The sequence below is a fragment of the Physeter macrocephalus genome, chromosome 2 (genome assembly GCF_002837175.3).
Source record: "Physeter macrocephalus isolate SW-GA chromosome 2, ASM283717v5, whole genome shotgun sequence".
NCBI lineage: Eukaryota > Metazoa > Chordata > Mammalia > Artiodactyla > Physeteridae > Physeter > Physeter macrocephalus.
The window spans coordinates 15,470,480-15,496,321 of record NC_041215.1 but is presented as its reverse complement, the minus strand read 5'-3'; the positions used below and the strand labels follow the sequence as shown (position 1 = coordinate 15,496,321).

The 25,842-nt window shown below is 55.0% G+C and overlaps 3 protein-coding genes across 4 annotated transcripts in view; all 3 read left to right on the top strand.

Moving 5' to 3' along the window:
- The first annotated feature begins 1,012 nt into the window (after positions 1–1,012).
- Positions 1,013–10,301, top strand: GMIP (GEM interacting protein). Its single transcript, XM_007116982.4, is given in 22 exon segments — positions 1,013–1,139; positions 2,101–2,185; positions 2,647–2,722; positions 2,834–2,891; positions 3,190–3,315; positions 3,408–3,472; positions 3,580–3,687; positions 4,132–4,212; positions 4,296–4,466; positions 4,556–4,693; positions 5,053–5,264; positions 5,468–5,574; positions 5,649–5,738; positions 6,057–6,134; positions 6,203–6,357; positions 6,585–6,773; positions 6,882–7,019; positions 7,122–7,318; positions 7,649–7,842; positions 7,845–7,954; positions 9,315–9,381; positions 9,518–10,301. Coding segments are annotated over 22 exon segments (2,838 nt in total). The 5' UTR covers positions 1,013–1,120; the 3' UTR covers positions 9,892–10,301.
- An 887-nt stretch (positions 10,302–11,188) lies between these two features.
- Positions 11,189–16,835, top strand: LPAR2 (lysophosphatidic acid receptor 2). 2 transcript variants are annotated; one of them, XM_007116980.2, is made up of 3 exons: positions 11,189–11,316; positions 12,113–12,854; positions 13,554–16,835. In XM_007116980.2, the coding sequence occupies exons 2-3, from the start codon at positions 12,113–12,115 to the stop codon at positions 13,865–13,867; spliced, it is 1,056 nt and encodes a 351-aa protein (XP_007117042.1). In that variant the 5' UTR covers positions 11,189–11,316; the 3' UTR covers positions 13,868–16,835. The 2 variants fall into 2 exon arrangements, with proteins under 2 accessions (XP_007117042.1, XP_007117043.1); XM_007116981.2 differs by lacking the exon at positions 11,189–11,316 and having other exon boundaries at positions 12,111–12,854.
- A 455-nt stretch (positions 16,836–17,290) lies between these two features.
- Positions 17,291–25,842, top strand: part of PBX4 (PBX homeobox 4) — a 44,762-nt gene continuing 36,210 nt past the window's right edge. Inside the window, 1 exon segment of the mRNA XM_024134195.3 lies at positions 17,291–17,675. Within this exon segment, the coding sequence (XP_023989963.2) occupies positions 17,566–17,675 (110 nt within the window). The 5' untranslated portion in view covers positions 17,291–17,565.

The following is a 25,842-nucleotide window of genomic DNA, read 5'->3' as shown; positions in this document are numbered from 1 at the left end:
AAACTATTTCCAGTCAGAAATTACAGTGTGGGGTGTGGGTGCATTTTTATAACTTTGGCAAGCTGCATGTGATGACCTCAGGCCAGGGAACCCAGGCCCGGGCTTCTGGACGACTTCCCCCTCCCCACCAATGCTCAGTGAGGAGCTCTCTGCCCTTTCCTGCCCTTGCCCCTTGGTCATCCTCAGCAGCCCACCCCTGACTGGCTTCCCATCAGGAGGAGTGTGGCCCACAGCCCAAGGAAGGCCCTGGGAGCCAAAGTGGGAAAGGGGCTGGGACCAGCTGTGAGCATCAGGTGGGCCCCGAACACTGGCCAAGGTTTCTGTAGGGCCGTGGGTGCCAGACCCCATCCAGCAGAGGGGCTGCTGGAGTCACATGGAATCCTTGAGACAATTTGAGGCAACCAGAAGGGGAGCACTCTGGACTCGGGATTTGCTGAGGATGATTCTTGCAGGGGCTCAGGGCGAGGATCTCTGTGTCCTCCGTTCCTGAGAGAGGTGCCAAGGGCGCTCTGGCTCTGCTGTAACTGGGTCTTCAAGAGCCTGATCCAGCACTGAGCATTACTGGGTGTCCCCCAGTTGTATCTCCAGCCCCAGTGTGTTAGGCGATTTCGGTTTCAACTGGAATCAGGCAGGACATCACACCTCAAACCAGGGGGCTCCCATTGCCCCAGCCAGGTTGGGATGAGTTCAGAGGTCCAAGAGACCCCTGGGCAGGGGCGTCATTTGGTAGTAGAACGTGAAAGGTTTGGGACAGGCTCCTCAGCCCAGGCAGACTCTGTGGACTCACTGCAAGGGGAGTGTGCTGGGGTTTGGGGACCCCGCAAAGATATGGGGAGGGGAACCCTGGCCGGGATGGAGTCATTTCGGCAGGTCACTCAGGAGGTCCTGGGCCCAGCCGCATATCCAGACGCTCAGGCAGGGGGCGTGGTCCTCGCTTCCCTGCCTGGAGGGTGTGGCCGATCAGCAGAGGCGTGGTTGGGGGCGGGGCCTCCGCGAGGCGGGGCGACGAGGAACCCCGGCAGCGGCGGCCGCTGCAGGAAATCGGGGCTGGGCCCCGCTGGCGCCGGCGCGCGATTCCATCCCAATCCCCGTCCCAGCCGAGCGATCCTAGGGCCGGACCATGGACTCAACAGAGCCGGGTAGGCGGTCCGGGATACGGGATCAGAGAGGGGCCTCCCCCGACAGTATCCTACTTCCTAAATCAGTGAGGGGCCCCGCCTATCCCTCTCCGTCCAGAGAGCTGGCAGAGGAGTTCCTGAATGGGGAGGACACGGGGATGCTCCACTGTGGGAACCCCCAAGCTGAGGGGGACCCGGGACACCAGTCCCTGATCCCCCCTCCCCCTTTGGAGTCTTCACCCCGGATGCCTGGGGGAGGGGGCCCAGGAAGGGGAAGTGGCCGCTTCTGCTTCTGATATTTGTGATGGGGGCAGGGTGTCACGACCGCTGATGGAGAGGGCAACGCGGCAGGATCCCCACCCGGCTACTCCATTGCCCGGGGAGGGGAACATGCTGATCTGGGCTCCCTAGAAGTGGTGCCTGCGGCAGAAATGTGGCAAGGTCCGACTTCGTTTCCGCCTGTCTTTGTGTCTCTGCTTTGCATATTGATCGTCATTTGGTCTTTATGCCTCTTGTGGTTTCAGGCTGCCTGTGTGTGTTTCTGTGGCAGGCCATGTGCCGTTCTGTCCCACGTGTATTTCCATCTGTCTGGGCTGAGGTCCATGTGGTTCCATTGTCAAGCCGGCTCTGTCCCGGGAGACAGTGTGGCTGTATCTAGGACGTCTGTTTTGTCGCTTTGCTTCTGGGCCAGTGCATGTGTGGGTGTCTCTGCTCCTTTAAGCAGCTGTCTCTGTGTTGGGTTGTGCCTGTCCCAAGTCGGGCCCCACCCAAGCCCACACTCCCTCCATCCCAGCTCAGACACCCACGCCATCCTATACTCCCCATGGGAACAGAACTCTCTCTCTCTTCCCTTTCCCTCTCTCTCTCTCTCTCTCTCTTTATCCACCCCCCACCCCCACCCCGACCCTCCAAACAACCTGCCAAAGTGCGGTGGGTGGAGGGAGCCTTCTGTTGGCCCATGTGTGATACTCCCCTCCCCAAGGGCTACCCTCAGCTCCTGAGAGCAGGAAGAGGTACAGTGATATCTTCCGGAGCCTGGACAACCTCGAGATCTCACTCGGGAATGTGTGAGTCTGTGCCTGAGTAACCCCAAATTCCACCAGGATCCCCCCAAATCCCTAACCATTTAGGTGCCTGAAACCCCATTAGGAACCTGCAACTTCTGGATCCTCAAAACACCTGAATATCCCAAAATTCAACCCCCCAAATCCACCTGAAATCCCCAAAGTGATCCTAGGGCCCCCACGTATCCTTCTGGTGACTCTTGTGACCCCTTAAAACATTTGAGAGCCTTATAATCCCACTCTGAACCCCAAAGTTACCTGGGATCCTTCAAATTCTATCTCAAGTCCCATAAAATAAGCTCACCTACTTTCCCCCCTAAAGCCCCATCCCTCAGGTCTCCTAGATACAATAGACATCACAGAGGTGATATCTAGGACCATCCCCAAACTGCCCTGGGGCCCCCAGCATCCCTAGGTGGGACAGACTGGGTGGAGGGTGGCATCCTGACACCCTTACCTCCCAGGACCCTTGAGACGCTGGCTGGAGACCCTGTGCTTTCAGAAGACCCAGAACCTGACAAGACCCCCACAGCCACTTTGGTGAGGGACGGGACCAAGGGGACAGGGAGGAGGGGACCTCGGAGGAGGGAGTCTGAGGAAGGTGGAGCCCCTCCCCTGCTTGTTCCTGAATGCTGTCTCCCTCCCCCTCAGACGAGTGAAACCAACCGTTGGAGTGGTCCCTCCCCAGAGGATCCTGCACCCCTTACAGGTAGGGGGGCTTTGAGGCCAGGGCAGTGGGCGGGGGGCAGAAAGGAATCCTTCCATCATCAACTGCCTGTTCCATGAACCAGGGACACGGCAGTGCACAAAATAGATCTGAACCCCTGTACTCAGGGAGCCCCCAGTCTGAGTGGAGAATCAGTGTAAAACAACCTGGACAAAGGAAAACAAGGGGGTGTTTGGGGAAGCCATAGGGTGTAGAACAGGGTCCACTGGTCTGGTTTGAGAGCTCAGGGAAGTCTTCCACGGGAGGGTTCAGAGGTCAGAGGTCCAACCGTCTGCCCCAGGGGAGGAACTGGACTTGCGGCTCATTCGGACCAAGGGGGGTGTGGATGCAGCCCTGGAGTATGCTAAGACCTGGAGCCGCTACGCCAAGGAGCTGCTGGCCTGGACTGAGAAGAGAGCCAGCCATGGTGAGGGCCCCTTCTACTGGGTCCCAGGCCCTGCCCAGACCCTGCAGTGCTCACACCCTGCCTGACTCAGACCCCCTGCTGTCTGCCCCCAGAGCTGGAGTTTGCCAAAAACATCATGAAGATTGCTGAGGCGGGAAAGGTGTCCATCCACCAGCAGGTAGCCATGAGCACACACCCCCGGAGCCCAATCCCTCCAGAACCCCAGCCAGATACCCCTAGATCCTCAGCATCCTCCAACACCAGCCGGCCTCCCCCCACCCTCAGAGCCACATGCCACTGCAGTACATCTACACCCTGTTCCTGGAGCACGACCTCAGCCTGGGAGCCCTGGCCATGGAGACAGTGGCCCAGCAGAAAAGAGACTACTACCAGGTGAGGGGGCCCTTCATGCATTATTCCATCCACAACCACCTGGAGGAAGGCCCTGTTACCATCAGCACCATTTGCTGATGAGGAAGCTGAGACCCAGGGATGCTGAGGAACTTGCCCAAGGTTACCCAGCAGAGATTCGAACCAGGCTTCCTGTGCTATTGCAAAACCGTGCTTTTGTTCTTCTGCGGGCCACGGGGCGAGGTGCCAAGTGTGCCCAGGAAGAGAGCCTTGGCATCTTTGGGTCCAGGCATAAAGGATGGAGGTGACCACTGAGACTTTCTGGAGACACTGGGCTGGGGGAGGGCAGAGGTCTTCTGGATGAGAAGACCCAGGAGAGAGAGTGCAGACCCAGAAAAGGGTCCAAAGGATGAAAGACATGCCGCCCCAGTGAATGGAATGATCGAGTAGCCCTGAGGCAGCATCCCCATTCCCCATCCTTCCCAGCCCCTGGCTGCCAAACGGACTGAGATTGAGAAGTGGCGGAAGGAGTTTAAAGAGCAGTGGATGAAAGAGCAGAAGCGGATGGTAAGGTCTAGGGTGTGGGGCTGGGGAAGCGGGCTGGGGAAGGAGATGAAGAAGCAGTGACCGCGTCCCTCCTCCGCCCACAGAACGAGGCGGTGCAGGCACTGCGGCGGGCCCAGCTCCAGTATGTGCAGCGTAGCGAGGACCTGCGGGTGCGCTCCCAGGCGTCCCCCGAAGACCCGGCCCCCCAGGCCCAGCCGGGACCCAACAAGCAGCAGGAGCGAAGGAGGCGCTCGCGAGAGGATGCCCAGGCCAAGGTGGGGACTTGGCCCCGTGCCCCCCTGTGCTTCGGCGCCCCTGGTCCCACGATCTGTCCCACACACTCTCCCTGCCTTGGTCTCTCCAGGCGCAGGAGGCCGAGGCGCTGTACCAGGCCTGCGTCCGCGAGGCCAATGCGCGGCAGCAGGACCTGGAGGCCGCCAAGCAGCGGATCGTATCACACGTGCGCAAACTGGTGCTGCAGGGGGACGAAGTGCTGAGGCGGGTGAGACCCTAAGCCGACGGCTGCCCACCACACTCATTCGCCCCGGCGGGGCTCCCCCTGCCCCTAAACCGCCTCCAGGGCACCAGGACCCGCTCCCTCTCGCTGGACAGCCAGTGCCCGCCCCCCAGGCCCCGACTGCTCTTCCCCCTCGGCCCCCTCCCAGGGGGTCCTACCCCCAACATGACCCACCCTCGTTCTGACCACACCCCCAACCCCAGCTGCGCGCTCCTGTCCCTAAGCCGCCTCCCACTGCCCGGCCCCGCCCCCAAGCCGGGACCGAGCTGGTATCTCTCAGGGTCAGGCCACGCCCCAGGCTCCCAGGCCCAGCCCCTCTCTCACCTGAGGCCTCCGCCCCACAGGTGACCCTGGGATTGTTCGGGCTGCGAGGGGCTCAGGCAGAACGCGGCCCCCGCGCCTTCGCCGCCCTGGCCGAGTGCTGCGCGCCCTTTGAGCCGGGCCAGCGATACCAGGAGTTCGTGAGGGCGCTGCGGCCCGACGCCCCGCCGCTCTTGCCGCCAGTCTTCTCTTTCCAGGAGTTCACGCACAGCTGGGTCCCCAGGAGCGGGGTCAGGTAGGAGCCAAGCAGGTGGGTGGGGTTGTCCCATACGTGGGAGAGTTGGGAATTTGGGGCTACTGCACTGGGGGCCATGATGCTCATGGCCATAAGGGCTTGCAGACCCAAGTACTTGGAGTTGGGGCCTAAACGGGATGCCAGGGTGATGCCATCCCAGGCCAGTTTCCTGGTTATCACAGCCCTCAAACCTCTCCTTTCAGTTCCCCTCTGGACACAAGAAAGAAGCTCTCTGGAGCCCCACCTCCACCGCTGGATGAGAGTGCAGCTGAGCCAGGCCCTTGGGAGGACACTGGCACAGGCTGGCAGGGTGAGTGCCGTGAAGAGCAGGCAGGAGTGGTGCTGGGGCAGGAGGCCATACCTAACTGACCTGTCCCCTCCTAGGAACTCTGGGCCCCACTCTGGCCGGTGATGTGGACAGCATGGGTGGTGGCAGCGAGCCTCGGTCCCAGGACTCTCCCTCTTCCAGCCCAGGTGGGACCATCCTCCAGCCCCTGGCCAGGCTCTGACCCTCAATCTCAAACCCATTCTTTGACCTCTGACCTACCCTGCAACCCTGACCTATTTTCTCAACCTCTGACCCATTCTCTTGATCCAACTTCTGAACCACCCCCCAGGTTCTTCAACCCCTAACTCCTGACCTGTCTGACCCACACCCTCCTGACCTCTGACCCTTTCCCCAAGGGCATCTGTGGGTGGTTTTGGAAGGCCGAAAACCAGGAATGTTTCCTTAGCCTTGGAGCCTCCCCATGACCTCTGTGACCCCCAACCTCTGTAACCCTCTGACTCCAGGCTCTGGCACGAGGCGGCTGGTGAAGGTCTCGTCCACAGGCACCGAATCTTCAGATGACTTGGAGGAGCGAGACCCTGGTGAGGCTGGAAGCAGGTAGGGGTGGGGTGGGGGTGGACTAGGCACTCCTGACTCGGTCTCCCTGCAGACCTGGGAGATGGACTGGAGAACGGGCCAGGCACCCCGTTCAAGAAGTGGACACTGTCCAACGCGGCCCAGACTCACCGGCTGCGGCGGCTGCGGGGCCCAGCCAAGTGCCGAGAGTGCGAGGCTTTCATGGTCAGCGGAACCGAGTGCGAGGAGGTGTGGCCTGGGCCGATGACCTAATGACCTCTGCTGAACCCCAGTGACCTCTCTGACCCCAGGCATCTCTCTGACCTGAGATCCCTAAGACCTTCCTACCCCTGGGACCTGCCCTGATCTGATGATCTCCCCTCCTCAGGGAGCAGGGGCTCCCTGAGGATCCCTATGACCTTCTCTTCCCCCACTGACCCCCGATGACCTCCCTGACCCTGTGACCTTTCCCTCAGTGCTTTCTGACCTGCCACAAGCGCTGCCTCGAGACTCTACTGATCCTTTGCGGACATAAGCGGCTCCCAGCCCGGACCCCCCTCTTTGGGGTCAACTTCCTGCAACTGCCCAGGGACTTCCCGGAGGAGGTGCCCCTTGTGATCACCAGGTGCACCACCGAGATAGAACAGCGCGCCCTGAGTGTGCAGGTGCCGCCTTGACCCTTGACCCTTGACCACCCCCAAGAGTGAGTGACCCAGCCCTCTCAATGGCCAGATTGCAAGCCAGCTGTCCAACTTCCCACCCCTGCCCTTCAGGGCATTTATAGGGTCAGCGGGTCCCGGGTCCGCGTGGAACGGCTGTGCCAGGCTTTTGAGAACGGCCGAGCGTTGGTTGACCTGTCAGGGAACTCGCCTCACGATGTCTCGAGTGTTCTCAAGCGATTCCTCCAGGAGGTGGGTGCTCAGCAGCTCAGGAGTCAGAGGCTGGGTGGGCTCAGACTGAGGACCCTCTGCAGCCCACCCACACCCATGTCCCCCCTGCCATTCCACCCCCAGCTCACTGACCCCGTGGTCCCCTTCCACCTCTACGATGCCTTCATCTCTCTGGCTAAGACCCTGCATGCAGACCCTGGGCACGACCCTGGGACCCCCAGCCCCAGCCCTGAGGTTATCCGCTCGCTGAAGACCCTCTTGGTGCAGCTGCCTGACTCTAACTACAACACCCTGCGGCACCTGGTGGCCCATCTATTCAGGTGTGCACTGTCCTTGACCTTGACACGTGACTTCTGACCTGAGGCACGGACCCAGGACTCCTTCCTTGGACATGTGACCACTGACCCCTGACACTGACCTCTGACCTTTGAATGTGTTTTCTGAGCTCTGAAACTTAATACATGACTCCTGACTTTGGATGCTGACCCCTGACCACCATCGCCAGGCATGTGGCTGCTGGTCGTACACAATGACTGGGACCACTTACCCATGACTTGGGCAAGTCGCCACTAGCCTGGCTTGCAGATCCTACCCGATGACCAATAACCATACCCTCTGTGCCCTGACCCTTCTCCTCACACTGTCCCCAGGGTGGCTGCACAGTATGAGGAGAACAAGATGTCTGCCAACAACCTGGGCATTGTGTTTGGGCCGACACTGTTGCGGCTGCCGGACGGTCCAGGGGTAGCCAGTGCCGGCCCTGTCATCTGCCTGCTAGACTCCGTGCACCAGGCCCAGCTCATCGAGTTCCTCATTGTACACTATGAGCAGATCTTCGGGACTGATGACCTCAGCCTGCCCTGGACGCCCTGCCCATATCCCTAGCCTTGGACCCCAACCCAGACACCATGCCCCTTAGTGCCCTGGAGAAGCATCCTGAGACCACACCCACAGAGGTAGGAACCTGCTGGGCCCACAGACATGGGGAGAGCCTTCTCTCCATTTAATCCTCTCACTCTCTCTCCCGTCTTCCTTCCTTCCTTTCCCTTGAAAATTTTCTATTTCATTCCCTTTCTCCTTTCCTTATTTACCCTGCACTCATTCTAAAAGGAAAGGTAAGGAATGGAGTGGTGGGAAATAATGGAGTAACAACAGGGTAGAGCCTTGCAGAGATACTAACATGAGTACCATTCATTCCTTCAACAGAATATTTATTGAACACCTACTATGTGCCAAGCGTTGTTCTAGGCATCAGTTAGCAAAATATTCAAAGTCTCCATCCTCTTGGTTGCCTACCTTCTAGTGGGAAAGAAACCAACAATAAACAAGAAATATGATACAAAGTCAGTTATACAGGATGTTACAAGGTGATGCATACTATAGAAAAAAGAAAGGGTAGGGTAAAGTAGGGGACATCAAGGGCACCAAGGTGAGAGGTGGTGGGCAGGTTGTAGCAGTAAATAGGATGCTGTGAGTGGGTCTCATGGAGAAGATGGGTTTGAGCAAAGACTGGAAGGATGTGAGGGGGGAGTAAGCCAGGTGGAGATCAGGGGAAGGGTGTTCCAGGCAAAGGGAACAGCCAGTACAAAGGCCCTGAGGTGGGACCATGCCTGGTGTGTTCAGGGCACAGCCCCATGCTGTAATGAATGAGTGAGGGGAAGGTGGAAGGAAGTGAGGCCGAAGAGGGGTGTGCAAGCCTCCAGAGACTGCACGCCTACAATGCAGGGGTGCTTGAATAGTAATTGCCCTAAGAGGTAAATACTGTTAATGAAAACCACTTACAGATGAGACTCTTAGGGGAGGCTTCCTGACCCTCAGATCCTGATACACTCACCATTCCCGAGAGCTAGGATCTCCCCTGCAGCACCCCAGAGCTGGGAAAGCTGCTGCTGGTGAGGTGTGGGACTCTGAGAACTGGAATACCTCAGAAAGTGCTCGGGACACAGAGAAAGAATTCCAACTGCTATTAGCATTTAGCTAAAGGATGAACTAAAAGATATTCAGATAAGCTAAAAGGCAGGCCTGAAATTGCAGAAAGTAGAGCAGGATGAAGACCGGTAATTCACCCATTCCTAATGCAGAGAAGGCTGTCACTTTCTGGGCTGGTCCTCTGTTGAACAAAGGCATTCCTGCCCTCACAGAGCCCACAGTTCAGATTAATGACACTGCTCTTCACAGGAGGACAAGCAGTACACTCTCAAGGGCATCATCTCTCCCCAGATACCAAAACTTGCAAGGGAACTTTTGCATGTCTATGAGTCTCAAAGAACTGGCATTTTATTGCTGGAGGTCTCATTCTTGGGTTCCTTCTTGCAGATTCCAACTCTGCAGAGGGACCAGGAAGAGGAAGTAACCAAAGACACCAAAAATGAGGGAGAGGAAGGTGAGTGTGTTGTGGGGTAGCCCAGGGGTTCTGGGGTTGCCCCTGCCTTGGGGTAGCTTGGCTGAGTGATGACAATGGGGGAGGGGTGTATCCAGAAGACTTAGGGGTGCTCAGCATTGACCACCCTATCCCACAGTGTCCAGCCAAAGCCCTGAGGACTCACCCCTGGGGACACAGTCCCGTGGCCACTTCAGCCGCCAGCCAGTGAAGTATCCCCGGGGGGGTGTACGGCCTGTCACCCACCAGCTGTCCTGCTTGGCCCTGGTGGCTTCCAAATTGTGCGAGGAGACCCCTGTCACATCAGTGCCCCAAGGGAGCTTGCGGAGGCCAAGACATGGCCCTGCCGCCACCTCCCGTGAGGGCAGCCCTCTGCGCCGCACCCCACTGCCCAAGCATTTTGAGATTACACAGGAGACGGCCCGGCTACTCTCCAAGCTGCACAACGAGTCTGTGCCCAAGGCCACCTGCTGCCCAGGCACCCAGCCTGAGGAAGCTGAGGACCATTTCTGACTATCCCAGCACTCTGACCAAGAAGCCCAGGACTGAGAAGATGGGCCCAACATCCCAGGAGTTCAATGGTGGGGTGTCTGGAGAGTTCCTATGGGGAAAGACTACATGGCTAGGGGAGAACTAAAACCCTTCAGCAGCAATGTACCAGGATTTCCCCCCCCACTAGACACAGGTCAATGTCAAGCGACAGGGCCACTCAGGTTCAGAGGTCACTCAGGGTCAATACAGATCATGGGGTCCTTGAGGTCCACCCTAGTCTCTGACCCCTGGGATAGGGGTGCTTTTTGCTACTTTGGTTGTTGCCACTCCCCCATCTCTGTCTGCTTCCTTAGCTGATCCCAAGTGACCAGATATTGGAGGGTGTGGGCAACCCAGACTCAACATCCTGCCTGGGGTCTGGTGGTCTCGGAATAAACTATGTCCTTTATAACCTTGAGTGTCTTTCTTTGGCAGGGAAGGGTGACAGGGGAGAGGTCGGTGAGGCAGCATCCTTTCGCCCCATTTTACCGACCAGGGAAACCAAAGCCCCCTTTCTTTCATCTCAGAACGCCCCGAGCACCTACATGCAGTAGAGGCTGGGCCTGGGCACCTGGCTGAGTCACACCGGGCCGGCCCTCCCGGAGCTCGGCGTGCGATCCGGTCCTGCACAATCAAACAAACATAACTAAGTGCAGATAACCGAGACAATGGGGCTGTGTGCTCTGGGCCGTGGGAGTCCAGGGCCGCCACAGGCGTGGGCCGGGCAGGGAACAGCGCTGCCGGGGGCTGGATTTCGAGAAACCTGAGTGCGGCCGGAGAGTCAGCTGAGGCCAGAGAGGTCGGCGGGGCAAGAGAGCTCTAGGCCGGCGAAGCCGAGGAGGGGCTGGGGTCGCGGCGGTGGGAGCCGGGTCGGATCAGGGCGTGGCTTAGAAGTCGGCGACGGATTGGACACGAGGGAGCGGGAGGGGTGGGGCCGGGGCAGGGGCGCCGACCCTGAGACCACCCGGAGGTGGGCCCGGGCGTCGCCAGGTCACGGCGGGAAATCTCGGGCAGCGAGTGACTCAGCCCCTCGAAGGCCCAAAACTGCGGGCGCGTGAGGTGTGCGGGGACTAGGGGCGGGGGTCCCGCGCCGGAAGTGGAGAGGGGCGACCGAGGAGACGCGAGGCGGAGAGGAAAGAGGAGAGCTGCGGTTCCGGGCGACCCTGTCCCCGCCGCGGCAGCGGAAGAGAAGCTCCTCCAGGTGGTGGGGACCGGGAGGGGCGGGGCTCCCCCAGGTGGTGGGGGCGGGGCGCTGCGGCGGGGGCGGGGCGTCGGGACCCCGCCTCCAGCCCTCCCTTGGCCGCTCCGGCCAGGCGCACCCAGACGCTCTTCTGCTCCCGCCCTCGTCGCCCGGTCATGGGTCTCGGGCACGAGGCCACCCTGTCTGCGGCGTGACGGGCGGCTCAGGTGAGACCCGCGAGGACGGGGGAGGGTGGGCGCGGGGCCTGGGGAGGGCGCGGCACGTGCTGCGGGGCCTGGGCGCCGCCCCCTCCTCTCCTACCTCCTCCTCTTCCTCCCCCAGCCTGGGGGCCCCCAGAGGCCCGGCCTGCTGCCGCCTTCCTGATCGCCCCTTTTGTCCCACTCGGAACGGCCCGATGCCCCGCCTGTTTCGGGAGCGCTCGCGCCCAAAGACCGCCGCCCAACTTATGGGGCTGCCTCACTGCCCCCAATCTGATTGCCCGAGTCACTTCCATGTCCCAGCACCGACCTCCTGCAAGGTTCTAGCAGTGGCCCCACCCTGCGCACACACACCCCCTGGGCTCCGCTCCCTGCGCTGACCCCAACACCAAACTGACCCTCCCTTGCCTGCTTTCACAGCCCACACCCCTTTGTCCTGCCCTAACCGACCCCTCCCCCCACACACACACACACACCCAGGTTGGTCACAGGTTGGCGCCATGTGGGCAGATGAGTTTTGTTTTGATTCTTTAGGTTAAAACCAAAACCACCCAGTCGTTTGATTTGGGAAATACCTTTCTAAGAGTCTTATTAGTAATTAAGTAACAACTGCCCCACCCCACCCCCGAACTCACAGAGCTTGCTTTTCCAGGTCACCCTGGTCCCTACCACTACCACTTTGCCCTCACGCATCTGAGTTTGAGACCCTTGCCCTTCCTGTCCTAATCCTCCCTCTGGCTGCTGCTCCCTCCTGTGTCCTTCCAATAAGGACCTTCTGTACTGACCTTTCCCTCTGTGCCCCCAGATGGCCACCATGGGCCAGTGCTACTACAATGAGACCATCGGCTTCTTCTACAACAACAGCGGCAAGGAGCTCAGCTCCCACTGGCGGCCCAAAGATGTGGTTGTGGTGGCACTGGGGCTGACTGTCAGCGTGCTGGTGCTCCTGACCAACCTGCTGGTCATCGCGGCCATCGCCTCCAACCGTCGCTTCCACCAGCCCATTTACTACCTGCTTGGCAACCTGGCCGCAGCTGACCTCTTTGCCGGTGTAGCCTACCTCTTCCTCATGTTCCACACAGGCCCGCGCACAGCCCGGCTCTCACTTCAGGGCTGGTTTTTGCGGCAGGGCCTGCTGGACACGAGCCTGACGGCGTCCGTGGCCACACTTCTGGCCATCGCCGTGGAGCGGCACCGCAGTGTGATGGCCGTGCAGCTGCACAGCCGCCTGCCCCGAGGCCGGGTCATCATGCTCATCGTGGGCGTGTGGGTGGCCGCGCTGGGCCTGGGGCTGCTGCCCGCCCACTCCTGGCACTGCCTCTGCGCCCTGGACCGCTGCTCGCGCATGGCCCCACTGCTCAGCCGCTCCTACCTGGCCGTCTGGGCCCTGTCCAGCCTGCTCGTCTTCCTGCTCATGGTCGCTGTCTACACTCGCATTTTCTTCTATGTGAGGCGGCGGGTGCAGCGCATGGCAGAGCATGTCAGCTGCCACCCCCACTACCGTGAAACCACGCTCAGCCTGGTCAAGACTGTTGTCATCATCCTGGGTGAGTGGCACCCTGCTTCCCAACTCCTGCAAGACTGATAGAGCATGATGGGAGGGGATGATTTGGGTGGGGAATGTTCTCCAAGGAGGTGCTACCTGAGCAGAGGCAAGGCAAGAGTTCCAAGCAGAGGGAACAGAAGGTGACAGCCCCAAACACGACCAGCCCAGTGTCTCCAAAGAGGGGAGAAGGCCCACGTGACTGGTCCGCAGGAAGAGAAGGTCAGCACAGCCTCAAAAGGCACAGACAGGAGTCATATTTTGTTCTGAGTTCCATGGGAAGCCCTTAAGAGTTCTTAGCCATGAGTAATGAGGTCTGGCAGTTGAATGTAGTAGAATGGTCTAAGCAGGGGAGGTGCACACACCACCCCCAAGAAACAAAGAGCATCTCTTCCTAATCATTCCTTTTCCGCCACCGAGTAATCGGTCGGTCCCACAGTGACCTTTCCCCCAAAGAACAAATCTCCATGTAGAAATGTCCAGGGTCCTGTCCACTGTGTACCAGTTAGGGAAGGCTTTCCTCTGGCAGACAACCAGAGAAAGGTTTCGCCTCTTAGCAGTTCTGCCCCATCATGCTGCAAAGGCAGCAAGACAGGCAGCTCTTCCCTACAAACTGCACAGCTGTCGCCCAAGCTCTGGAGACTACTCCAGTTCTGAGCCATTGCAACAGCTGGCCCTGCTCACATCAGGCTCCATCCCGCAGGGGCGTTTGTGGTCTGCTGGACACCGGGCCAGGTGGTGCTGCTCCTGGATGGTCTGGGCTGCAAGTCCTGCAACGTCCTGGCTGTGGAGAAATATTTCCTACTCTTAGCCGAGGCCAACTCGCTGGTCAACGCCGTGGTGTACTCATGCCGAGATGCTGAGATGCGCCGCACCTTCCGCCACCTCCTCTGCTGTCTGTGCCTTCGCCGGTCCACCCACAAGTCTGTTCGCTACACACCCTCCACCCAGACAGGCACTAGCACTCGCATCATGCTTCCTGAGAATGGCCATTCCCTGATGGACTCCACCCTTTAGCTAACCTTGGACTTTAGCAGGGTACAGCAAATGCCAGAGCTCTGCCCCTGGCCACGTGTGGGTGTGCCTGGCTCTACCCAATCTGCGGGCCAGACTTAAAGGCAGACCCTCAGTCTGGCTTGGCATGAAACCACTGCCAGCCCTACCCAGGCAGACAACTGTGCCTATCTCAGGGCCTGTGGGTTGGGGTCATCCAAGCACCTGGGAGAGAGTTGAATGGGGTGCAGGAATCTGGCTCTTCAGTCACCTCAAGTTGTGGGGCTTTTTAACGGACACTTTTCTGTTCTTACTGCACATGCCTGGCAAGCCCTGTGGACTGCTTCCTTGTCCGTGGTGGCATGGGTAATAAAGGTGGGAGAGATGAGGGCCCCCTCAGGCCACGCTGCCCAGTGCAACAGGGTAACAAGGATGGACCATGGGTGCCCCATCTGCCTGAGGCTGATTGTTTAGGGGCACAGACTGAGGAGTGCTGAGCGTGAGCTGGGAAAGGTTTATGGCCTTTTGCAGCCTCCAGTGGTCTTGCCTATCCCCATAAGAATTAAGGGGGTCTACAAGGAGTGGGTCTATAAGGAGTAAACCTTTCCGCTCTGAGGTCTCCAAAGCCTCTTCGGTTGTAAACTTAATCTGTCTGTCCCTATGTCCCAGAATTGTCCACCTTAGCTCAGGCTGAGCTGGGATCCTTCAACATGGCATCTCCTGGGCCCTGTTCCCATTCCCCTTTGGTCTCTGCATGGCTGTTGCTCCATCGCTCTTGTTGTTCCCTTTTGCCTCTGTCTCCTCCACCTCTTTCCCTGCCTTCATCTTGCCACCTGCCTCTCTGTCTCCATTCTCTGGAGCCCAGAGTAGTCTCTGGCCTGTGTGAGGCTTCTCTCACCTGCCTGCCCCTTTGTCTGAGTGCAGACTGTTAATAGTCAGGTGTGTCCACCCTACTGCCCACTCCATCACCTACATACACACCTGTGGGCTTGGGGTAGTGGGGTCCATGGACCAGAACGCAGGATTTTAGAGTTGCCATTTCTCAAGCTTCTCTGATGTGCCTGGCACACTGATAAGCATTTTAGGTGCATTATTTAATCACCACCTGCATCTTGTGGCATAGGTATTATATATATTTTCATGTGAGGACAGTGGCTCAGAGAGATTGAAATTTGGCCCATGGTTACATAGTTTCAAAAGGGCACAGAGGTACATCGAGGGACTAGAGAGGCCCCTGAGGAAAGGACTTCGGATTTCCACAAGGTCTGGAGTTGGTCACAAGCTCAGCCTGGCTTTCCCCACTTCACCCTGTGGTCTCGTGTGCCAGACCCATGATGAGTCCCCCTCTCAGATACATAGAGGCACTCTGCTAGACACGGAGTAAACCAGGATCTGGATTCTCTCTGCTTACACACCTAGCCAGAATTTGAACCCAGGCCTCCCATCAGAGGCTGAACTCTTAAACTACTAAAGCGTGCATTGCCAAAGAACCAAAAACGTGTAGATCTTTCTACAATAAATGGGGCTGACTTTCCCTTTGGGAAAACTCTCCCTGCCCTACAACAGCTCTGTGAGGAGGCAAGAACAAACTGGGGTGCTAGGTACTTCTGCAGGGTCCAAGGTAGGCAGTGTGGCTCCTGGGGCCTGAATCTCAGAAGTGATGACCTAGGCCAGCACCTTCAGCCACGTGGATGGGTACATAGTCCTTGTCTCCAGGGAGCTCTAGGCCTTTTGGACAAAAGTATCACTTTGGGTGCCAAGGCAGCCAACCATTCCTATGGGGTGGGGACCCCTGATGGTCTCCAAAGGTAGCTCTGTTTCACCTGCTCTGAGCTGGCTGCTCTTGCATCAGCATCTTCCAGGTTCTAACCCACACTCTTCTGGTCTCCTTCGGGATCTTGTCCCATCAGTTGTCCCTCTCTGTAGGTCTCTCCTCTCCACCAGGTGACTTAAGGTTTTTGTCTCAGATGGTCCCTGAAGCTCTCAACCCGTCCCCCCACCACTGTTCTCTGAAGGATGCCAAAGTTACCCACTACTTTTCAGATCTCCTGTGTGGTGCTGTACCAGTGGCTGACCTTTTATTTTATTTATTTTATTTTTTTTTGTGCGGTACGCAGGCCTCTCACTGTTGTGGCCTCTCCCGTTGCAGAGCACAGGCTCCGGACGCGCAGGCTCAGCGGCCATGGCTCACGGGCCCGGCCGCTCTGCGGCATGTGGGATCTTCCCGGACCGGGGCATGAACCCGTGTCCCCTGCATCGGCAAGCGGACTCAACCACTGTGCCACCAGGGAAGCCCTGACCTTTTTGTACAGGGTACCAGCTCTCCATGGTCCCCACATGTTCTAGTACTTCCTGTTACTGGGGCCAAGTGTCAGGTTTCCTTCGTCAAGGAGCTTTCTAGGTTGTTCTTACACTAGCCTACATCATTCATTTCCATTCCCTTTGGAGTGCTGAATCTAATCAGACCAGTTGGTGTTTGCATTTCCTCTCCAGCAGTAATGGGAAGAAGATGGGCCCTGTCCTGAAGCGTTCCCAGGAGGCTGAGGTCCCTTTATGAGCCTGGTCTGGGGTCTCTCCCCAGTGCAAACAGGCTCTAGGAGGTCCCATGACTTTGGAGAAGTGATTTATGTACAAGAATACATCCTTTTCTCTCGCACAAGAATCCTCTGATGCCAGGAGTCCTAACAGCTAGAAACAAAGGCCTGTGAAGATTCGCTCTGATTTGGGGGTGCATCACAGTGTAGGTCCTCAGAAAGCATCCTTCATGTGCTAACGGAATGCTGTAGAGCAAAAGAATGAATAAAGCAAGGTCACTCTTAAGCTGGACCTTGAAAGGTGAATAGAAGTGATTTCTGCAACTGAGAAAATCACTCAGTTTTGACCTTCCAACCACCATCACCACACATACCCGTGCCCCCTATGGAATATTAGAGGTGGGGCGAGGGGTAACTCGGAGGCCGGGAGCCCAAGTGACCCACCTGCTGGCACTGAGGCTGAGGGGAGCAGGCGTCTGGGGCTCCGGGCTTCTGGAGATGAATGGGGGTAGGGGTGTTGATGGGGTTCTGAGAGGCTAGGGAGGGTCTGAGAAGCAAGGGGTGGCTTGGAGGAAGAGTGCAGTGCTCTGAGAAGTTAAGACTCTGAAATGTGTAGGTCCCTGAGGAGTGGGATGCTCTGAGACATGGGAGCCTATGAGGAAGAGTGGGGGCTGGGGGGGGATTGGCTCTGAGAAGTGAGATCCCTGAGGAGTGGAGACTGAGGAGATTTGCGTGCTCTCTGAGAAGGGGGCGCTCTAAGGACGTGTGCGGTGTAAAGTGTCTCTGAGTAGGAATGGTTGAGGGAGGTGGAGATGTGGGAGGTGGGGTTTCTGAAACAGAGCAAAGCCGGCCTTGCCCTCTCCGGCTGGAGGAGGGTAGGGGTAGAAAGCGCCGTTGCCTCAGCAACCCCCAACAGAGTCCTAGGCAGATAGGAGGGGCTGTTAGGGGCGTGCCTGTGGGCGAGGCACGGCGGCCCGCGCGGCGGCGGTTGGCTGACGGAGGTAGTAAGGCTTGTCCCTGGGCGGGGCGCGGTCGCCTGGCTGGCGGCGGTTGGCCGTAGGCGGAAGGGGGCGGGACCCGGGGGCGCGCGTGGTAAGCGCACAGACGGAGGCGGTTGGCTACGACGTCCGCGCGAGCTCTCCAAGCTCGGCTGCTACTTGGTTGAGCGCCCGCCAGGCCTCGCGGCTCATGGATTCCCCGCGCCGCTCACCGCCCCGGCCCCCACCGGGCTCCGACACAGACGACATCCTGAAGATCATGGCCATCACCGACCAGAGCCTGGACGAGGCGCAGGCCAGGTGCTGGCACGGGCTCGGCGGGGGCCACCCAAAGTCGCTTCAGTGAAGGGGGCGGGCCGAGGGGCCAGGGCCGGGGCGGCTGGGTGCGTGAGGGGTGAGGAGGGTGCAGGGTGAGAGATGGGGTGGTGAGTCTGGGGGGAGAGGGAACGGGCAGATCGGGGGCGGGGGACTTGAGGAGGACTGAAGGGGGGTTCTGAGGCCGAAGGGATGTTTGGGGTTAAAATGGAACGGATTGAAAGGGGGCTTATGGCGCTAAGCTGTGGGTGCTGGGTTTTAGGAGCTCATCTTGGGGTGAGAGGGATGGGCTTAAGGGGAGTTTGTGGATGGAGAGGTTTATGGTGAAAGGTGGTTTCAGGGGTTTATAGATGTAAGGGGAAAGAGGAGTGTTGGGGGGTGTAAGGGGTGAGAGATGGGTGCACACGGGAATTGTGAAGGATGGACAACTAAATGGATCAGTGGTATTTATGAGGATGGGAAGTTGTGGGGGCAGGTAATGGAGAATGAGTTGTGAGAAATGGGACTCGGGAATGAAGAGATGGTGTGATTTGATTCGGGAAGCATCCAGAAAAAAGGTTAGTGGGGAAGCTGGATGGGGACAGATGACCCCCTTTTTTATTAATTTGGCGAATATTTATTAGACACTATGTGCGGGGCACGGAGCTGGGTGCTGACGTAGTCACTGATCTCAAGCTCATGGTTTGAGGGAGAGAAAGTAAGTAGCAAAACTAAGTATAAGTTGTGGTAAAAGCTGTAAGTAAAGAGATGGCAAGCTGTGGGAAGCCAGGAGAGGGCACAGCACCTTCAGAGGCCCGAAGGTGGGAAAGGGCAGGAAGAATGCAGAGCCAGGGACTGAAAGCCTCCAGTACAGCAGAGAGAGTCTGGAACCAGGATCACATGGGGCCAAATCTCAGGAAAGAGTTTGGATTTTATTTCAGTTGCAGTGGGAAAATCACAGTGGTTTTAAGACCACCTGTCCCACTTAACCTCCACCCACCACTTGTCAGTGAGCCAGGATTGGTAAAATGTGCTTCACAAGGCAGCCCATTATGTTTGGGGCCTACTTGAATTATTAGAAGGTAGCAAAGCACAGAATGACGTCCTTTTGGAGGATGAGGTCTTGTTGAATGGGACTTGTTTGCGGGTAAGGGATGGTCCCTGTGGATGGGACCAGGGTGTAGTGGTGTGGACTGTGCAGTGCCTAGAACCTAGTGAGGAGGGGTTACAAAGCCAGGTGAACAGGAGCCCCAGGAAAGGAGGAGACAAGTAAAAGGTGGATATGGCAGGCATTTATTCTTCAAACTTTCTTGCCTTTGCTTCTTGTGGAATGTCGACTCTTTCCACAGTTTCATGGCCTCTATCTGGAAAGTTAAGTGTCACACACACATAACCCCACCGCACACCACTGGAGCATTGTGCTAGGTGCTACAGAAACCAAGATGGCTAAGATGTTCTCTGCCCTTTCAGAGCTCATTCAGAAGGAAGGTGTGTGCGAGACTTAACTCATAAACAGTCATCATAATAGAAGTGTGCTGAGTAGAGGTACTTCCTGGCACAAAAGAGCTGGGCTGGGAGAGGGTGCCCTTCTGTGATGCCTTCTCCGCTAAGCCAGTCTGAGAGCAAGGGCATTGCTGTACTTTCCTTTGTATTCCCAGGGCTGTGCGCAATGCCGGGCACCTGGCATTCGGTAAAGTTTTGTGGCACTTAGATTCTAGAAGGATTGGTAGGAGCTAGGGAAGGGGGAAAATGGGCTCTTCACACCCAGGAACCACAGAAGCAGTGCTTTGGGTGCTTGTGGAGCTACCTGTGTTCCTTCTGTTCTAGGCCAGGAGCTGCTTAAGGAGCGAACTCTGCTCAGATGTGGCCTTCCTCAGGCATGTGTCACCCTGCACTGCCTCGAGGCTGCTACTTTTTTCTTGTACCAGTCTCTTGAGATTCTAGACTCCCCTAGGTAGGCTTAGAATGGAATGCAGTCACCTCTTCTTGCTGTTCTCAAAGAGAGTCGTTTTTCTTTTAAGGCTAGGAAACTGAACAGCAGGTCATTACACTTGCCTTACAACGTAGCTGTTAGGTAGCTGATTCCTGGTTTCTTCCTCAGGTAGAAAGATCCCTGGAGCTTTTATTTTGAGTCTTTGGAAGCGTCACATCTGCCCCACTCCTTGCGTAGCCTTTAGATAAATTCAAGGCCCTAAAAGTCACCCGAGTCCAGACACCAGCCTTCAGTCCTCAAGTGGGCGGGCCACTTACTCCACTCTGGAGAAAACACAGCTTGGGTGGGTCTTTTCCTCATAGTAAACCTTGCTGCCTGGTAGATTATCAGCTTGGGCAGGGAAGCAGATTGTGTCTTTCCTGATCAGCCAACTGGGTGAGGCCTTTGGCTTCACTGGCCTTTGGCTTCACTTCAACTGGTGAGGTCTTTCTGACCCTGCCCTCTCTCTGAAACAAGAGAGAACAGTTTCATCTCTGTGCGCTGCCGACCCCTTAAGAGCCCCTGGAGTCAATTTAGCTCAACTGGCTAGCAAGAAAGAATTTTTCATCTCAGATTGGAGGCCTTCTCAACCTGCTTTGTCACCGTGTGTTTAAAGAAGGGAAGCGCACCTACTCTCCTTAAACCTGGATTCTTTCTTACACCTTTCTACGTTATTAGGAAGGCAGCTCCACATGCTTGTGTGTAATTCATTTTGTTATTATAGCTGAATAGTCTTCAAATAGTGAACTGTGTATTGTTCTTCCCTCTGGCTACACAGATAGCAGAGGGACACTGGGGAGTTTGGAATGCACTGTCTTGGTTGAAATTCAGCCCACATCAGCTGGAAATTTCCTGTGTGATAGGTAACCAGTCTTCTTGAATGATCTTCTGACCTTCTTTGGTGACACCCTGAGCTTTTCCTAGAGAGGGACAGTTTTGTGTTTTCTGATTTGGATCTTTCACTGATCACGTTCTCATTCATTTCTTATATGGGACCAGGAAGGCAGGAAATTTTCTCTTGTTTGCCAAGGATTTTCTGAGTATGTCACTCTATCACGTGTAGCCTTAGTTTTTATAATAATAAATTTTACAACATGTTGAAGTTTACATAGATTTGTTTCCTTTGCTTCTTTTGAATACCTTTATGAAGGGTCTATAAGGTTCTCAAACTAGGGTTGAGGGCTCCTCTGTCAGGACTCTCAGGTTCCAAAGTTCTTCCCCCCCTCCCAGAGTTGTTAACCAGTGTTTCAATCATTGGCCCCTTAGAAAATCTGGTGCAATCTCTGGGTCCCCTCCTAACCACACCCCCCGACAGTGTGCTTGTGTACCACACCTTTGAGAATCCTCAGGCCTCAGGTGTCCTGGGGCCTGGAAGTTGCCCCTCGTCAGTGGTGGACTCACTTTTTTGTCTAGTAGTGAGATTCCTAACAAGTCAGTGTGAAAACTCTAGAGCTGGGAAGGCTGAGGGGTGAGTTATGGAAACCTGATTTTAAAAGGAAGCAGAATGGTCAACAGTGTCATCCTGGAGACCTGGGCTCCAGACCTAATGTTCTGGAAGAGGCAGCTGAAGAGGACTGGCCCTTCAAGTCATTCTGCATGTTGGAACGACAGGTGGGTTGTGCTGCCAGATTGGCAGATTTGGCTGTTGTGGTCAGTTCTTGACCTTTTGCTTGCAAGGGCATGAAGATGCTCTAGAGAGCTACACTGTCCAATGTGGTAGCCACTTGCCATGTGTCTCTGTAAATTAAAATGAATTAAAATAAACGTTCAGGGGACTTCGCTGGTGGCGCAGTGGTTAAGAGTCCGCCTGCCAATGCAGAGGACACGGGTTTGATCCCTAGTCCAGGAAGATCCCACATGCTGCGGAGCAACTAAGACTGTACACCACAACTACTGAGCCTGCGCTCTAGAGCCCGCGAACCACAACTACTGAAGCCCACATGCCCTAGAGCCTGCGTGCCGCAATAACTGAGCCCACGCACCGCTACTGAAGCCCGTGCTCTCTAGGGCCACTTGCCTCAACTACTAAGCCCGCGTGCCTAGAGCCCGTGCTCCGCAGCTAAAGAAGTCACAGCAGTGAGAATCCCACTCACCACAACGAAGAGCAGCCCCTGTTCACCACAACTAGAGAAAGCCCGCGTGCAGCAACAAAGACCCAACGCAGCCAAAAATAAATTAATTAATTAAATTAAACATTCAGGGACTTCCCTGGTGGTCCAGTGGGTAAGACTCTGCACTCCCAATGCAGGGGGCCCGGGTTCAATCCCTGGTCGGGGAACTAGATCCTGCATGCATGGCGCAACTAAGAAGTCCGCTTTCCACAACTAAAGATCCTGCATGCCGCAGCGCAGATCCCGCGTGCCGCAGCTAAGACAGGTCAAACTGAGACACAGCCTGAATGAATGAATGAATGAATGAATGAATGAATAAATAAATAAAAATTAAATCAAACATTTCGTTCCTCAGTCACACTAGCTACCTCTCAAGTGCTCAGTAGCCATGTGTGGCTAGTGACTACCATATTAATGCAGGTAGAGAACATTTCCATCATTGCAGAAAATTCTGGACAGCAGTGTTCTAGAGCAATGCTTCTCTTAGCTGGACCTGCAGCACATCTCTGCAGAAATCTTATTGTACAGGTTCTGATGTAGCAGGTCTCAGTGGGGCCCAAGAGTCGTCCACATTTCTAACCACCTCCCAAGGGCGCCAGTGCTGCTGATCCCAGACCACACTTGGAGAGGTCAGACTCTCAAGAGTGGAGATGATAGCGTGTCATTTATTTCAGTTTTCATGAATCATTTTACCTAGTAGATGGTTAATCTGACAAATGGAAATTATTTTTGAGCCTAAGTTGTGTTTGTGGGCATAAGGGATTTTAAATTAATCACAAGGGTCACATATTAGCATTGTTTTGCCTACTTAATATAGAAAGAAAATTAGAAATGAACAAATAAAAATCAGAAAATAGTTGATTGATTTTTTTTCCTCTAGATGAAACATTTGATCTGGGGCCATGGGACCTTGTTGTTTCAGGATCTGTTTATATTTTCAGTCTAAGGAAATCAAGTTTTAGAAGTCCCAGGGTTGTTTCTATATTTCCTTTACATGGTCTATAAAACCATAGCTCAACTTTGCGTTAGTTTGTAGAACTTGAGTGTAATAGAAAATGATCATTGGGGAATGGTAATAAGGTTTTTAGGGCAAAAACTTTACATATAACGAATAAAAATATGATGGAGAATGGTCACTATTATACATGTGTTAAGAGTAAGCTATATGGCATATGCAGTGGTGAACCTGAAACTAAAAAGAGTATATTTAGAGGTTGGCCTTTGGACAACATAACAGATACTGTAATTAGGGCCTCCATAGCTTTCCTTAGGAAGAGAAGATTTCTCTGAATTTTTTTAAAATTTGATTTTTACATATATGACTTGGTAGGTATTTTCTACTAGTCAAAATTTGCATGACTTTCTTCATTCCTCCAGTATTTCTTCAGACTTTACCTGGAATATGGATTAAATTCCAAATATTAAAAGGAGATGATGACATAAGTTTGACTATCCTTAAAACTTACTCAAAAAAAAAAAAAAACTTACTCAAATGGCAAGGCATGTACTGTCAAGTGAATGGTGTGCCCCTCGTCTTGGTACCTCTGGGATACTAAATATGGAAACACAGACCTCTAGAAGTATGTACATTAATGCATGTCAGAAAGCATTGAGCTTTCAGCACGCCCATCAAAGAATGCAAGGGGTCAGAAGAGGAATTTATGATTTGGAATTTCCTAAAGCCACATAGCATTAGCATGAGAGGATCTATTAGTCCAAAGCCAGGAAGTAAAGTTTCAGAGCTGAAATTTTCTTTTTCATCACCCTTAAGGAGGTTCTGTATATACCAGTCAACTTGGTGCCTGGCAGTCTGTGTTCTTAGACTGCTTGCAGGTTTTAGCTCTGCTCCTGGGTTAACATGCTTAGCTTGGCTTTGTCTAGTGCCAGAGGAAAGTCTTGCTGTCCTTGGTGTGCTTTTCCTAAGAGTTGGATTTTGTTGGATTTTTTATTATTTTATTTTATTTTATTTTTTGCTGCATTGGGTCTTCATTGCTGCATGCGGGCTTTCTCTAGTTGCATTCAGAGGGGACTACTCTTTGTTGCGGTGCACAGGCTTCTCATTGCAGTGGCTTCTCTCACGGAGCACAGGCTTTAGGCACGTGGGCTTCAGTAGTTGTGGCACGCGGGCTCAGTAGTTGTGGCTCACAGGCTTAGTTGCTCCTCAGAATGTGGGATCTTCCCAGACCAGGGATCGAACCCATCTCCCCTGCATTGGCAGGTGGATTCTTAACCACTGCGCCACCAGGGAAGTCCCGATTTTGTTGGTTTTAAAACAATTTTCTGAAGCTATCTAGGATCACAGCAAAATCCCTTTTGAAGTGGTTTTATCAATATGTAAAGCAATATGCAGAATGTTTCAGAAAAGTTTCATAAATGAGCAGGGATCACTCAGTCATTTAAGTGACAGTTACCGTGTGCCTCTGTCAGAATACAGTGGTTGATGACAATGACAACCATGATTTCTTTCTCTCATTTAAGCCTCCCAGTAACCCTAGGAAGTGGGTGGTTTCGCTGAGTTTCTAGATGAGGAGTTGGACCTGAGTAAGAACTTGCCTGAGGTCAGACAACTAGGGGGTGGTTGGGTGGAGACTTGGCCTTGTTCTCTTGAACTCTGGTGCTGACCTGCCGCCCTCCCTGCTCTTCCCAGAGCTCCCACCGGCTCACTAGGAAATGACATCACTTCTGGCTCAGAGGAGCTAGGAGGTGATCCAGTGCTGTGGCAGATTAGAAAGTTGGACTAAGGCTTCAGAAGATGTTTTTTAAAGTTCGTTCTCACTAATTTAATCTTATTTGCTCAGTAAACGTTCCTTTTGTGCCAGGTCTGGGGATGCAACAGTGAGTCCCAAAAGCTCACAATTCAGGAGAGGCAGACGCTGGAGAGTGCAGTGCAGGGGCAACTGGGAAGAGGGTGATGAGGAATCGATCAGCCAGGGCAAGGGAGACTACCTGTCAGCAAGATGAGAGCTTGTGGAATGTGTACCATGGGACACTAGAATCCAGCTGAAGTCAGGCTGGGGGACAGAAGCACCCCCCTAGGAGATGACTTATCTGGATGAGAGGCTTTGCCTAGGCCGAGAAGGCACGGAATTCCAGGCTGGGGCAAACACGTGTGCAGGGAAGGCACGGAACGTGAAAGCATGCAGTGTGGTTCTATCAGGCGTGAGCGGAGGGCGTGGCCTTCAAGGTGGGACTCAGTGGGGTGACTGCCTGCTTTAGCTGCTATACAATCGAGCATGGCCTTGAACTCCTTGCCAAGCAAGGAGTGAGCATGGTGTTTATTCTGTTCCTTGTATAAAGTACTTCTCAAAGTACTCCAGCCTTTCTAAGGTATTGGTCCTGGATCAGAAGAAAGTTCAATAGTCATTAGCTCCTCTCTACCATCCATTCTTCAGAAATGTCTTGAGACACTCATTTCTCTTTCAGATTGAGCCCTCCAGTGGTTTAAAGGCCCCTGCTCTTATTTCTCATTAAAGCAACTTTCTGCTTTATTCATCACTTCCTCCTGCCCAAATCTAGTGTCTTTTTTGGTGTGGGTTTTGTGTTTGTTTGTTTTTTGCCGCACCATGTGGCTTGCATGATCTTGGTTCCCCTACCAGGGATTGAACCCAGGCCCAGGTGGTGAAAGAGCCAAGTCCTAACCACTGAACCGCCGGGGAATTCCCCAAATCTAGTGTCTTGGCCATCCTCCTTTTTGATTGTCTCTCTTGTCATGATGCACTATTAAACCCCTTAATATTTTCCCTTCATTCCTAGAGTGGATGAGTGCCCCCTGTGGGCTCGGCCCTAGAACCGGGACCAAGAAGAGGGGCCCCCAGCCGAGCCCTGTGTGCCTCTGGCTTCTGCTCCCTTCTTTGACTGTAGAACCTAGCAGCTCTCACTCTGGTTGTTGTGTGTGGTTTTTTTTTTGTTTTTTTTGTTTTGTTTTGTTTTGTTTTGCGGTACGCGGGCCTCTCACTGTTGTGGCCTCTGCCATTGCGGAGCACAGGCTCCGGACGTGCAGGCTCAGTGGCGATGGTTCACGGGTCCAGCCGCTCCGCGGCATGTGGGATCTTTCCAGACCGGGGCACGAACCTGTGTCCCCTGCATCGGC

Coding starts and splice junctions, on each gene's coding strand:
- LPAR2 (XM_007116980.2), top strand. CDS start 12,113: ATGGCCACCATGGGCCAGTGCTACTACAATGAGACCATCGGCTTCTTC. Junction 12,855..13,553: donor GACTGTTGTCATCATCCTGG/GTGAGTGGCACC, acceptor TCCATCCCGCAG/GGGCGTTTGTGGTCTGCTGG.